Source organism: Oryctolagus cuniculus, chromosome 14, assembly GCF_964237555.1.
Source record: "Oryctolagus cuniculus chromosome 14, mOryCun1.1, whole genome shotgun sequence".
NCBI lineage: Eukaryota > Metazoa > Chordata > Mammalia > Lagomorpha > Leporidae > Oryctolagus > Oryctolagus cuniculus.
Window position 1 is genome coordinate 17,516,433 of NC_091445.1, and position 14,955 is coordinate 17,531,387.

The 14,955-nt window shown below is 40.0% G+C and overlaps 1 protein-coding gene across 17 annotated transcripts in view; it reads right to left on the reverse strand.

Annotated features, from left to right (window-relative positions):
• MCTP1 (multiple C2 and transmembrane domain containing 1) overlaps window positions 1-14,955 on the reverse strand; it is a 627,604-nt gene that overhangs the window by 240,200 nt on the left and 372,449 nt on the right. For 14 of the 17 annotated variants that reach the window (XR_011381926.1, XR_011381924.1, XR_011381925.1 and 11 more), the window contains 2 exons: window positions 11,453-11,532; window positions 8,144-8,255 (listed from right to left, as the gene is read on the reverse strand). Coding sequence is in view for 9 of the 17 variants with exons in the window: in XM_051853978.2 (XP_051709938.2) it covers window positions 8,144-8,255; window positions 11,453-11,532 (192 nt within the window). In the remaining 8 variants the exon portion in view is untranslated. Of the gene's footprint in view, window positions 1-2,202; window positions 2,251-8,143; window positions 8,256-11,452; window positions 11,533-14,955 lie in introns of all 17 variants that reach the window. The other 3 variants (XR_011381928.1, XR_011381929.1, XR_011381927.1) reach the window with 1 other exon arrangement.

Below are 14,955 nucleotides of genomic sequence, written 5' to 3' on the forward strand. Positions count from 1 at the left end.
TCCAGGTTCTGGAGATTGGAATTAGGTCTAAGATCACTGGTGTCTTGAATAAAGTAAAGCATAAAAGCTAAATATTATTGTCTTTCTTCTCTTCACTTTAAAAAATTCCTAACTGAATTTAGCTTCTTGATTACCCTCTTTGCTTAGTCTTCATTTTACTATCATCCTTAAGGCAGATGAAGCAGAGAATCGGGACTGCTTGGGGCAAAGAACATGGATTATAGAAACGATTGCTATGGTTGTTTAGCAAGGAAATGCACAGGTGCCTCTAACAACTGCTTTTTTTTTTTTTTTCCAGCAGAACTCAACGTAGAGATGGGCCCTTTCAGAAATCACTCACAGACTACAAAAATACAAAACAGAAGAGATCTAAGGCATGACATAAAATGACTAAGGCAATCTTTAACCTAAACCAAGAGAATGGAGTTATGCAGAGGTAGGCATTAGGAAAATCATAAAATTGTCAATGGTAATGACACATTCCTTCTCTCTGTAAATGGTGAGTTTTGTTCTCTTCATATATTCTGTGTTAAATATTGACCAAAATGTGGAAGAGTAATAGACTTCCTAGGTTACAATAACTTTCTCATCATTCCGCCAACCCCCACCAAATACAGGAAGTTGTAAACCATCATTATCAAATGCTATTAAGAGATTATTTTATGTTTTCTGAGTACTAACATCACCTAATTTTAAAGTAACAAATTCCTCCATTGAGGAATGGGGATGGACACCTAATAGACATATAATAAATGCTTGTGGCTGATATTAAGTCAATTATCATAATCATTAATAGTACTTTTTCTACCATCACCAACAGGCAACTGGAAAGCAAATGCTTCCCCAGCACATCATATTCACAAAACTGCCTGTTGGAAGTCGGGTAATAAATGCCCAACTTTCTGAGGAAGCAGAGGTCCAGTGGACAGAGAGCAGTAATTCCTAAGGACAATACTTCAAGTTAATTAAGATTAATAAACAAAAAAGTAAAATCTGTTCATTCAGGAGAATTATCATCTTCATCTAACATCTAAGACTACTATAAACTTATATTCTATAGGAGATACTGCACTCTGAGAAAGAGGCTTAGGGAGAATGCAATCTCAGGTAACACAAGGATTCAATACTGCAGGCAAGGTCATGCCCTTGACTCAGAAGCACGGCATACAGTTCATCTTCCACATATAAGACAAAACAGAAGGCTGATACTCTTCCTGCATCTCAGAGTCAGCATTATCAACAGGATGTATGGTTTTATTTTTTCAGATGGAAAAACTGCTACAAGCAAAATGTCAGTGATTTCCCTAAGTATAAGTGTGAAAGATTTGGAAGTTGCAAGAACCAATTCATTAATTTCCTGATTCAGTCCCTAAAATTTTATTATTAGATTCAGTGACTCTCAGAATGACCCTAGATTTTATAACAAAATTCCTGCCTCTTGGGCCAAATCCACCATGGGTTCAAGAATTCTACTCCTAAGCACCTCCCTTAGCTTTTTTTTTTTTTTTTAAATAATAGTTGGGTTAAGGTAAGCTCAATAAAACTGACAATATTAGAAAGATAAAAAAGTATATGAATTTTGATAAATATATTATCAATATCACTAACAGCACTGTGAGATGTCAGAAAGATTATTTATGGAAGGTTACGCACAGGAGATGTAGCAAATTCTAGAAGAGTAGAATTTTTTGCTCTACGATCTTAAGTTCAGCTGAGAAACATATGAACTAGTTTCTAAAGCTGCCAGTATTGAATGTTATTATTATAGTATAATTCAAATTTCTCATTAGCAGCTAAGCCTTACTTAAAGTCAATAAAAGGAATAAATAGCATAAAACTATGGCTGGTGATAAAACAGCAGAAGGGAATTTTTTAAGATTCCACAATCTGAATCCAATTTTTTACTTTCATCTTTTATTGTAGTGAATTTCTAAGGCAATTATATAGTTACTATATACACAAAAAATACAGAATATATGTCTTAAAATATACATATTCAACTTTTATAGGTGTATATTTCTTGACTACATAATAATTGTGAAAAATGCAAAAAATAAACCACTATGAAACATATATTTCTAAACTAATTAAAATCAACTAGGGCAGTTCATATGTTTTGTGAATTTTCTACTTCTTAAACCATAGTCAAGCAATTTGTAGGTCTAGGTTATCTAACAGAGTGTGTAACACAAATTAACTCACTTTTATTTCACAGATTCTCCAATGAAGAAAGCTGTGGATTGAACTCTGCTAGAAAAAGAGCCAGAAAGAACTCAAACACACTATCAGACTAAAATACCATACATAGGACACACATTTATGCATTACACATTTTAGCAGCTTAAAGAACAGGACATGCAACCAAGACAGAAGTGACACTTGTGCCATGCAGCTCTTGGCATGCTCCCGTGAACATTGGTTTTGGTTTCTTATACACACAATGCTGGAGACTTAGAAAAATGCACATTTGTTCACATCTGGATTTTTTAAGACTCAATCCTGAAGTCAATGGAGAAGATTTTACGATAGGAAACTGAAATATATTTGCTATTACTCGTAACACATGTCTTCAATGGCTTTAATTAGACATTGCCTGTTTTAGAGGCGTTAGGAAGCTTTTCAACTCCTGTTTCAGTGTTAACCATTTCCCAAACTGGCAATCCACACAAGGAGAAATCATCTCAACTGCATTATTCATGGAACGCATTGTCAGTATTTAACAGTGCCCAAAAACCCACCAGATAAGTAATTTAGAAATCTTAGCACTTTGTAATGCTAAGTACTCTGTATTTCCAGTTATTCATTTCTGCCTATTTTTTTAAATTGAATTTTGCTTAACATTAATGTTTTCTGTCCTATTTGATTGTTTGGATTAATCTGTTAGAGGCTCTTGAAACTCATCTTTTCCATTCTCCATTTTAAAACACATAAAATATTTAGCAAAGTTTTATAAACACAGGCATAAGAATAAATGTGTGGCTCTTGAACTAAAATTCATCCGTCCCAAAGGCTTAAATTATTTGTAAGCTAATAATTGAAGAGAACAGAACTGTTCTTTTAATTGTAGTGTACTAGAGCAAACACAAAACAACCCTCTATTCCTTCCCAATATACCATTCTGAATATTAAATGGATTGAGACATATTCAATAACTGATTTCTGGTTTTCTGCATTTTTAATTTGAATTTCTCAAAATAAGATTTGTGGCTGGGTAATTTGTGAAAATTCAGCATGCCATTTTCACTGCAGAAATATGTTATGTATTTCAGGCATATGAAAATTTAATTTGAAGATAGGCTGGATCTCTGATTGTTTTTAACTACAAAACTTCAAATAGAGCCCACAGAAATACATTTGGCTAACACAAGACATGTTAAAAATGAAGAAAATACAGTGAAGGGCTTATAACTCATTGCCATCATTAGAAAGCCTTGAGCCCTCTAGATTGATTTAAGCAGATGATCATTATTAACACACCAATTTTAAGAATTTACAAATGGGGGCTGATGCTGTGGCATAGCGAGTAAAGCCACAGTATCCCATATGGGCACTGGTTCAAGTCCCAGCTGCTCCACTTATGATCTGGTTCCCTGCTGATGGCCTGGGAAAGCAGCAGAATATGGCTCAGGTGCTTGGGCCCCTGCACCATGGGGGAGACCTGAAGAAGCTCCAGCCTCCTGGATTCAGACTGGCACAGCCCCAGCCATTGTGGCCATTTGGGAAGTGAACCAGCGGATGGAGGACCCCTCCCCCACCACACACACACATACACTTCTGCCTCTCTGTAACTCTGCCTCTCTGTAACTCCGCCTTTCAAATAAATAACTAAATCTTAAAAAAATTAAAACCAAAAATTAAATTATTTAATGATGAGTTAAGATATGACAACCACAGGGATTTGAATATTGAAGCAAGAGCAAACAACTTAAAATATCTCCCCTGGTCCTTGTCAGCATCCCTTCCAATCCTCACAAAGATTCACCTCCAACCCACTGGACAACAACCAGGTTCTTAGGCTGGGATTCGAGAGGAGTCACCGGAAGAAAGGTTTTATGCACATATCCCCTGATCCCTAGAAGTGAAGGAATATGGGGTGGACGTGAGGGGAAGGTCAGGCATATTTTAGGTAGGTCGATGACACCAAAGAAGGCTTAAACTAAAGAGATGGTGAACCGTGAAGGAGTTTCTACGGCTGGGACAGGGATTGTGAGTGAGGGAGCACGTGTTGCTTCTTGGGGAGATGCAAAGCTCCTCATCGTGAGTCTCTGGGAATCAGGGCACCGGACACATGGAAGAAAAAGGAGGCAGGATGGGACACCCAGCACGATGCCTGGCAAATGATCAATTATTTTAATAGATGCCTACAGATAGTCCTTGTTCAGAGTTTCAAAACCTCATGATGGGCATTCATAAATCTAATAACTAGTTTTAGATATTTAAATTAAATAGTCGTAGAATGGCAAATAGGCCAAAACAAAACACAGAAATAAAAAGCAAGTTTGTATGTGTTTGTTGGGAATTTTCATAGAGCAAGGCATACATTTCAAAACCTACATTCAAATCCTAGACAACATATTAGCTAGGATATAGATCCCAGTGACGATTCCTTTGGGGCACCTTTCTTCCCATCTGCCTTCCCCCTCACCCAGCTGGCTTCTCCACAACCAGGCCCAGGACCCACCCAGCTTTGATGACACCCACAGGGATGAGCGAGCGTAGCCCCACGGATCACCCTTCTCTCTACTCCCTTGAGTGTGACAGAGGTCACAATGGGAAGTATTTCCCAGCCAGAGGCTGGCTCTGGGAAAGACTGTGGCCTCCGTGCCCTTGCTGAGCCCTGGATAAGCTTCTTGATTATTTGATGAAGAAGAAACCAGGCAGTGTCAACCATACAATGGGAGGAAAAAGGACCTCATATCCCAGTTGAGGCAACGGGATAAATCCAGGACCATCAGGGGCTCTGAAAGGGGAGGGCGAGAAGTTGGAATGAAAAACACCTGGCAGTAAAGAATTTCTTCCCAAAAATCTAGGGTAGCCTAAGGATTTGAGTCAAGAAAATGGCATGAGGATATCAGGGTGAACTCTTTAGATAAGTGTGGATGTGGCTGTAGAGATAGGATGAAGAGAAAGGAAAAAAGAGCAAAGAAGACAAATAAAACCAGATTTTTGATGGGTAACTCCTTCAAGTTCTTCATTTTTTTCCACTATTCATATTTGAAAACTCAGTAATAATCCACTCCCATGCGCTACAATATTTTTAGGTAATGTTTTTATAATGAGGAAGGTGTACCTAAAAACTGTGAGCATTCATGGATCAAAGAATTTTTATAAGGATTGTGAAGAAAAAAATAATGCTGGGAACGACTTTGCCTGTGCTGACACTTATTTCTACATAATTTAGAACAACTCAGTAGCTTAATCATCAGATCTCCTAACAGTGACTGGATCCCCCAAATGCTCAGTTTGAGGCCAGAGTATTTAATAAGGATATATTTAATATGAAAATTTAGCAAACTATCCAACATCAAATCACCCAAAAGACGATAGCAACTGTTGTCCCCTTGCAATCTCCAGTAATATTGCCACGTTTGGATGCTTTGGTGGACACACAGGAGCTCAGGTACTTAAGTATTTTCATTTATGAAGTGCTGCTCTTCATTAACATAACAAGAAGCCCAACACAAGAATATTTTATCACTGAGTTACGTTGGTTTTACTTCCTACAGATAAGCCTACAGATTTTCCTCCATCTCATCCTCTGACAGGTCTAATTCAAATCTCCATCATCTTTCACTTGGATCCACAGAACAGCAACCTGGTTGGTCTCCAATTACCCATTTTTACTCCTTCAATCTGTTTTCTACAATGCAGAAATATGGAGATATTGCAAGACAAATGATATGATTGAGACTTCCCATTGGCAGACTTTTTCAATGGCTCCTCGATGCTCTTGGGAAAGGACCATAAACCTTAGCAAGGCCAATGGACTCTGTAGAGTCTGAGCTCCCTCTCACTCCAGAGGCCTCGAGCACCAAGATCTCTGAATGGTCTTGACCTCCACCTGCTCTAAGCTCCAGTGCTTATCAGTTCTTGGAATGATCTCCAGCCACAGGGCTTTTGCATGCATTGTTTCCTCTGACATGCCTTCTCTTTTCCTGGCTTCTGCCTTATTAGCTCCACCTCACACTTTGTACTCTAGCTTCCATTTGACTTCCTTGTAGAAAACCTGTCCTCCAGAATGGAACAAATTTTCCTATAATTGCTCTTCATCAATATATGGCTAACTTTCATGGCACTTAAAAGAGTTGCCATTTTGAGCCGGCGCCGTGGCTCAATAGGCTAATCCTCCACCTTGCGGCGCCGGCACACCGGGTTCTAGACCCGGTGGGGGCGCCGGATTCTGTCCCGGTCGCCCCTCTTCCAGGCCAGCTCTCTGCTATGGCCAGGGAGTGCAGTGGAGGATGGCCCAGGTGCTTGGGCCCTGCACCCCATGGGAGACCAGGAAAAGCACCTGGCTCCTGGCTCCTGCCAGGATCAGCGCGGTGCGCCGGCTGCAGCGGCGGCCATTGGAGGGTGAACCAACGGCAAAGGAAGACCTTTCTCTCTCTGTCTCTCTCTCACTGTCCACTCTGCCTGTCAAAAAAAAAAAAAAAAAAAAAAAAAAAAGTTGCCATTTTATACTTTTTCCTGTTATTATTTGATCACCAAATTGGATCCAGTGTTCTATTTTATTTTTAGTATCTAGCACAGGAACTAGTTTATAGCAGGCTCTTAGTGAATACCAGAATTACTTGAACAGAGCAAAAATCAATATTTATAACTTATTCCTATGCATGATTGGCCAGCTAGGATAGACTTCTTTGTGTGTGTTGAGTTAAATAATATCTACTGAATTCATGCTCTCTAAAATGATGGGCTTCCATTTCTAAACATTCTCTAGAAAATCTTCCTCGCTCAGCTCTCCCTCAGCACACATGTGTATATAATTTCACCATGCTAAGTTCTCACTGTAGGTAGTATTTGACAATAGTTGTTGAAAAGAAAAATTTCTTCCTCAGTGAATAAAGTGTGGAATTTTCACCATATTTAGCAAATATTATGAATGAATTTATGTGTTCATTTTTTTTTTAAAGAATGAAGAGCAATACTTCTTGAAAGGGTGGATTTTTCAATCAGTTTAGAACACTTCCAAAGCTGAAACTGGAATTCACTAGTTTCACCTGCAAGCTGTGGGACCTGTCGCCGATACCTTTTCAGCAGACAATATATACCAACTTGAGTTGGGCATTCTTTTAGAACAGCAAAATACACATTGCTGAAACAGATACTTGAACTTGCCTTAAAAATTATGCCTATCACTAAAATATGTCATAACCAGAGCTGGTTAGAGTAGTTCCCAGGTATATGAATGCACAGTGAGCCTAATAAATTATCTCTGGTAAAATGTGGCAGCAGGTGCACTGGTAAGCATACTGATGTGGATCGAAACTGATCTTTTTCAATGTCACTTACACAGTACAGGAGTAATTGGCTTCTCAGTATCCCTTGTCAGTTTCTCATAGCAGCATGGTGTGCAAGGAAGACAGCAGTGCTAACAAATGAGTGATACCGGTATGCAAGCTCATCCAGAAGACGAGTAGTCACTTAGCATTCAGTAAACAAATACCAGAGAGCAGAAACTCTGTTATAATTTTAGCGCCTCTTCTTTGTCATGGTATACTTAGTAACACAGTTAGAACAGTAGGGTCCGTATATCTCAATGTGGAATTCCCAATATTCAATTCACTAATATTCCCAATACTCAATTCCCTAATAAATGTATTCACTGAATAAATACTGAGTGGAAGACATCATTGAAATGGAGAAATAAAAATCTTACGATAAGAGATGCAAGTCGACAGATAAGGAACACCTGATTTACAACAAGAGGTTCTGATCCGGAGTGTGGAACAGGGAAGTTGAGTTGAAAAGACGGAATAAGCAGGGACCGGTGATAGGCAGGATACTCACAGAACAAAGGACAGGCCAGGATTTCATACGCAGCTTCTCTTCAATGCTATCTCTGGGTCACAGGAAAGCTCACAACATTTGAACAAATGAGAGCAGGAAAGGAGAGCTCAGATGAGGCTGTGGGGCAACTTACCACATCCCTGGATTCCCCTTCTTTAGGGCTGAGAACCACTGAGAGCAAAATGATTCCAAGATCATGGTCAGGATAATGAGGGTCCTTCAGCGGCAAGGTCACATCTGTGGGCCTGTGATATAAAATACTTAGGTTGTGAGCAGTAGTTAAATAATAAACCAAAATATACTTTTACCAATGATTTATTATTTAAAGAACAAAAGTGACTTTGTCCTCCTTTACTTTCTTGGCACAAGTTTTGTTATGAAGATATCACCAAATTAAGAGTATTAATTTATCCAATAGTCTGTGGGTCAATTGGGCATTATTTGATACATTGGATAAATTTTACTCTTCACAGGGTTCTAGAAAATTGCTGAAAAGGCCAAGGAACTATGACACTGTTGAAAAACCTGTAAGTCCTTTCTCTCTGAGCTCTAAACCCAGAGAGAGAAGAATCAAGTATTTTCTATAAATTTGAGTCCAGCTATAAAATGAGTATCATTTATTTACTACTTGCTTTTAGTCCTTTAGGATTTTTAAAACAGGAGTGTGACTTAAACAGGTGAATGGGAGAAGAGGAAAGAGAAAACATAATTTGCCCCACATACAAGGATTCCTCAAAGCACTCATGGAAAATGTATGTTTTGAAAAAAACTATGCATGGATTTCAAATTTTTTGCACCAAAATCAATTAAAAATTTTTTGTACTTTATTTGAAAGGTAGAGAGAGAGAAAGAGAAAGAGAGAGAGAGAGAGAGAGAAGGAGGGAGAGGGAGAAAGAGAAAGGCACAGAGATATTTTCTATCTGCTGGTTCATTCCTCAAATGCCCACAATAGTCTGTGCTGGGTCAGGTCAAAACCAGGAGCTCAGACCTCAGTTCAGGTCTCCCAAGTGAGTGGCAGGGAGCCAAAGATTTGAGCCATCAACTGCCTTCTCCCAGGGTGTGGTCAGCAGGTAGCTGAATTATAAGGGGAGGAGGCAGGACTCAACTGGACACTCATTATAGGATACAGGCAACCCAAGTGGCGTCTTGACTGCTGATCCAAACACCCACCACTAAACTTATCTTCTAATTGCGTGTACTCTCATACATTATAGGCATAATTCAAAAAAGGCATAATTATTGAAAAGGATATTTGATATTTAAAATGATATTTTTAGTTTTTAACTGCTTAAGTGTATGCCTAAGACATTTTTGGATGCTAAACGACAAGTAAATCAATATCTAGAATTGGGTAACATAGGCTTTGGAATTAGATAAGCAACTCTAATGAAGAGTCCATGAATATTGTACACAATAACTTTTAAAAAACAATGTGAAATGCATATCCAACTGCCAATGTATAACCTTGCTTGCATATTTCAATTAATGTCGAACAGGGGTTAGTGCCCTGTAGAGTTAGTGTCCTGCAAACCTAAGGGTCTATGGAATACCCAGAATCTGAAAAAGCTGGCAGAAGGGAATTCATTCTACCCACAAAGCATGTATGAAGCACGCAGGGAAGGTCTAGATGCTGGGTAAAAGCAAGAGTTTTTCGATCCTGGCCAAACATCCAAATCCATTGGCAAGCTTGAACAAAGTGCATATTCCCGAGCTGACCCCCACCCCAATGACTCTGTCTGTTGATCAGGGCTGGCGGCTCGAAGTCTATGTACTTATAAAGCTCCCCAAATGATTTCCTCCCACAGCCAGGAATAAAAACCACAGGTATGTTTCAATGCTAAGATTTTATGATAGTAAGAAATCTTTCACATGATGCTTAATTTATCAAGCCAAGGAGTGATAGAATGAAAAATACAATTTTCTGGTATCCAGAGTTTTAGCTGCACTATAAGCAACCTGTCAGACTGCTACTATGCATGTTATATCAGTTATGATACGAACTGTTCTAATATTAATTTAAAATTAACTAATAATCATTGTGATTCGATAGTAACAACTTGTTCTTTTTATTTTAAGAATCACATTAGGCATTAGAGCATACACATGCATGAAAAGAGAGTGCTTCAAAAAGTCTGTGGATGGGGCCAGCACTGTGGCATAGCAGCAAAACCACCGCCTGTGGTGCTGGCATCTCATATGGGTGCTGGTTCAAATCCTGGATGCTCCACCTCTGATCCAGCTCCCTGCAAATGGCCTGGGAAAGCAGCAGAGAACTGCCCAAGCCCTTGGGCCCCTGAATCTGCATGGGACACGTGAAAGAAGCTCCTGGCTCCTTGGCTTGGACAGGCCCAGTTCCAGCCGTTGTGGCCATCTGAGGAGTGAACCAACGGATGGAAGCCCTCTCTCTGTTTCTCTCTCTCTCTCTCTAGCTCTGCCTTTCAAATAAATAAAAATTTTTAAAAAATACAAAAAGTTCATGAAGTAGAGGAATTAAAACCTATTTTTCCATGAACTTTTTGAAATCCTCTAGTATCTTTCTATAAATACAGGGCTATAATTAGATTTATTTTCTTGTAATGATTAGAAAAAAATCGGAAAATTAAAAAAATAATGGGGAAACCTCATTACATATTTACAATGATTACACAGTAAAGACTCAAGAACCTTTGCAATTGCTTTAGGATACTCATTTACTGTTTTCTTGCAAAGAAACACACAACTGACTGCTTTCCATAGCAGCATAAGTATTTATATGACCACTATTATTATGCATGCACCACACCCAGAGACTAGTGATTGATGAGTAGAGTGAAAGGGCATACACCAACTTGGGATTTTAAAATGTATTAATCTGGGGTGGTGTTGTGGCATAGTAGGTAAAACTGTTGTCTGTGACTCCAGCATCCCATGTGGGCACTGGTTCAAGTCCTGGCTGTTCCACTTCCAAACAAGCTCCCTTCTAATGCACCTGGGAAAGCAGTGGAAGATGGCCCAAGTGCTTGGGTCACTGCCACCCACATGAGAGACCTGGATGAAGCTCCTGTTTCCTGTTTCGGCCTGGCCCAGCACCAGCCGTTACAGCCATGTGGGGAGTGAACCAATGGATGAAGATCTTTCTCTTTATGATCATCTGAGCAATGTCAGACCAAGAAATGCATCCTTTATCTCCAGATTCCTAGTGCTTGGCACCGTGTCAGGGCCCAGAATAGGTGACCATGGATTTTACTAAGGGAGAGCTGCTGTTGAATGAGGTAGTCAAAGAAGATGTTCTCACTGCACCTGGGTAGGTGAGAAAGGTGGAGTTGACAAGGGCTGGCTGGCTGGCAGGCTCACAGCCATGAAAGACAGAACAGTGATGAGAACCCAGGTGGGCTGGAATTTTCCATTAATAGGCCCAGCTGTATTGCAAGGTGCAGCCATATGACAACCATCCAGAAGTTACCTGCTTAACTCCAATTGTGTGAGATCCAGAAAGGCCGAGCCCATGAAGTCATCCTGTAGGCCAAAATCATAATCAAATACCTACAAAGCCAAAGAGACAACGCATTGTTACAAATGGTTCCATTTCCTTAACAAATAGATAAAAATGTCTGTTTTGATTATAAAATATAGTTGTCTCTGTCACTCTAAACAATAGAACTCCTTACTTTCAATTCTTAAAAATTTGCTTTGGTGCTTTGGACTATTAAGGGCTCATAAAACATTCAGAAGGAAATTACATTGCATTGTTTTACTTAACATTATTGATTTATATGAAATGGAGCTTTTACAAAGATGGAACAAAATCAAATGGAATACAGTAAATCTTCAAAAAATCTGAGAAACAGGCTTAGAATTTTTTTTTTTGCATATCACAGAAAAGAGATTGACATCGGCTGAAGGCAAAATTTCATACATCAGTATGAAATTCAACAGCTTTTTCATGATGTACTGAGATGATAATACAAGTTCTTCATATTTAGGTAACTGAAGATAAAGACTGTAAGATTATAGGAAAACGCCATTTTAAACACACAAAGAGCAGTCAGCATCGTGGTACAGCATGTTAAGCCACCACTTGTGACACTGACATCCCATATCACAGGTCCAGTTTGTTTAAGTCCCAGCTGCTTCTTCTATTGTGGACCCTGGGAGACGTCAGATGATCATTCAAGTCCTTGGGTCCCTGCCGTTGACATGGGAGACCCAGACAGAACTCCAGGCTCCCAGGTCTGGCCTAGACCAGCCCTTGCCATTGTAGCCATTGGGGACCGAGCAGATGGAAGATCTCTGTCACTCTGCCTTTCAAACAAATAAATGAATCTTTAAAAACACAACGCAAATAAATAAAAATCATGATATTATAATTAAAGCACTTTGCAAAGTTATATTAAAACTAAATCAAGGCCGGTGCTGTGGTGTAGCAGATACAGCTGCCTCCTCAGTGCAGGCATCCCATATAGGCGCTAGTTCGAGACCCGGCTGCTCCACTTTTGATCCAGCTCTCTGCTATGGCCTGGGTAGGCAATGGAAGATGGCCCAAATCCTTGGGACCCTGCACCAGTGGGGAGACCCGGAGGAAGCTCCTTGGCTCTTGGCTTCAGATCTGTGCAGCGCCAGTCATTGTGGCTAGTTGGGGAGTGAACCAATGGATGGAAGACTCTCTCTCTTTCTCTCTCTCTTTCTCTCCTCTCTCTCTCTTTCTCTCCTCTCTCTCTCTCTCTCCTCTCTCTCTCCTCTCTCTCTCCTCTCTCTTCTCTCTCTCTTTCCTTTCTCTCTCTTTCTCTCTTTGTGGAACTCTGACTTTCAAATAAATAAATATATCTTAAAAAACCTAAATCAAAGATTTTATTGTCATAAACAGTTACTAAGGGATCACATTAATAACTAACAACAAAACAATAAGAAAAACAGAGAATTCATTTCTTCCTTCTGTCAATGTTCTTCATCCACTCCCTTGCCTGCGTCTTGCATTGTCTCATTCTTACTAAGGTAACAGACTAAGGGAAAAGTCTCTGATTTCTTGAATACTACATTTAGTGAGGAGCTGAGACAGTCAATTTATACACACACAGAAACACACACATACAAACAGACACACATACACATAGATGCTGACACATGTTGAGTTCAGTGATGAGAGCTATGGAGCCATGAAAAGACTCAGGGGCGTGTTGGGAGTTGACATCTGACATAGGGAGTCCATGAAGACCCCTGTGAGAAAGTGTGTTTGTGCAGATTCCTGAACACTGGGTTGGATCAAGTCCATCCTGTATGGGGAACGGCACTCCAGACAGATCAAACAGTAAGCAAAGGAGGGGACCAATATGTCGTCAGATAGGCAAGATGTCAATGAGAGAGACGGAGAATGGAAGGGCAGCTAGAGAGACAGCCCAGAGCCTGGTTGATTAGGGTCATTTCCAAAGGACTCCCAGTAAATGGGAACAGGCCAGCCACCATCGGTGTAGTAATTTTCCCCTTCCTTCATTCCCTCAGCCCATACTGACAAAACACTCATTATGTGCTCATCGTATGCTAGGTATTGAGTAAACAGTGGTGAGCAAATTGATACTGTCAATGCTCATTCTTTAGCAAAGACAACAAAGGTTAAAGAAGGAAAGGTATAGGTGATATTATAAATTTAAAAATTTTATTCAGTTAATCTGAGAGCGCACACACACACACACACACAGTTGGGGGAGTGGGCAGAAACAGATCTTCCATTTGCTGGTTCACTCCCCAAATGCCTGCAACAGCCAGAGCTGGGCCAAGTCAAAGTTAAGAGCCCAAAACTCAATGAGGGTCTACCACATGGACATCAGGGACCCAGAGCTGAGCTGTCACTGCTGCCTTCCAGGATGTGCATTTGCAAGTAGCTGGGGCAGGGAGCAGAGCCAGGACTCAAACGCAGGCCTCCTGCTACAGGATGTGGGTGGCTTAACTGCTGTGCCAAATGTCCATTCCTGTAATTAAAACTTTTGATAAGAGCCTTAGGGAAAAGAGATCGTGAAAAGAAAGAAGAAGGGGCATCAGGGAAAGCCTTTAAGAGGAAATGAGAAATGCGCTTAGATGAAGTTTAGACCTTGGTTTCCTGAACTTTTCAAATAGCTAATAGCTGCATTCAGTACTGAAGTCCATGAACATGAACAGGTGTCAGCTCATGAACAGACGACCCAGGCCTTTGGCTTCTCCAGGGTATGAGAATCCACAAAGCTGAGAGAATCAGCAGCCTCCCAGGCATCGGAGCGCATCAGTAGTACCCACTGGCCCAGAAGCTGTGCACTAGGTGCTCCTGTACCCAGTTCTCGGCATAAGAGTTAGAAAGCTCAGAGGAAACAGTAGGTTCAGCTTCTGCTATTTTATTCCCCCTTAGTACAGGTATACTTCCATTAAAAATGTTTAAAAATGACATTTAGACAAAAGATGAATACTTTGCATTACAAAAGGATTCTTAGATTTGAAGTATCTTAAGGAGATTTATTTAAGTACTAAGTTCCCTTAAAGTCTTTTGTACTTATTCAGTTCGCAGTCATTGCTTTACGAACAATCTTTCAGGAATGCATATACTGTGGAAAGCTCAGCACTCCTGCTATAAATATTCTCCCTGATCAATTACCCTTTTGAGCTTTGGCCATCTACTCGGTGGCCTATCACATGCATATATGGCAAATCTTATGCAATGGACACCATGATATTTGCAAGTGACAGCAGTACTATATTCTATGCCATAAATGCATACCAAAACATTAGAAAAATTTCTCATGTATGATCTCTTCAATTCATATAATCCTAAAGCTTGAAATCTTGGGGACAGGCCAGGTGGCACTTGATTCACAAGAATGCCTGGGGAACCGTCTACACATAGCAGCCAGGGGTCCAGGGAATAGTTTTGTGTAGATGGCCCAACGGGGTGATCTAATCTCCAAATTGTCTTCCCTTCTACCCTAATGGCTTGATGTTTGCTTT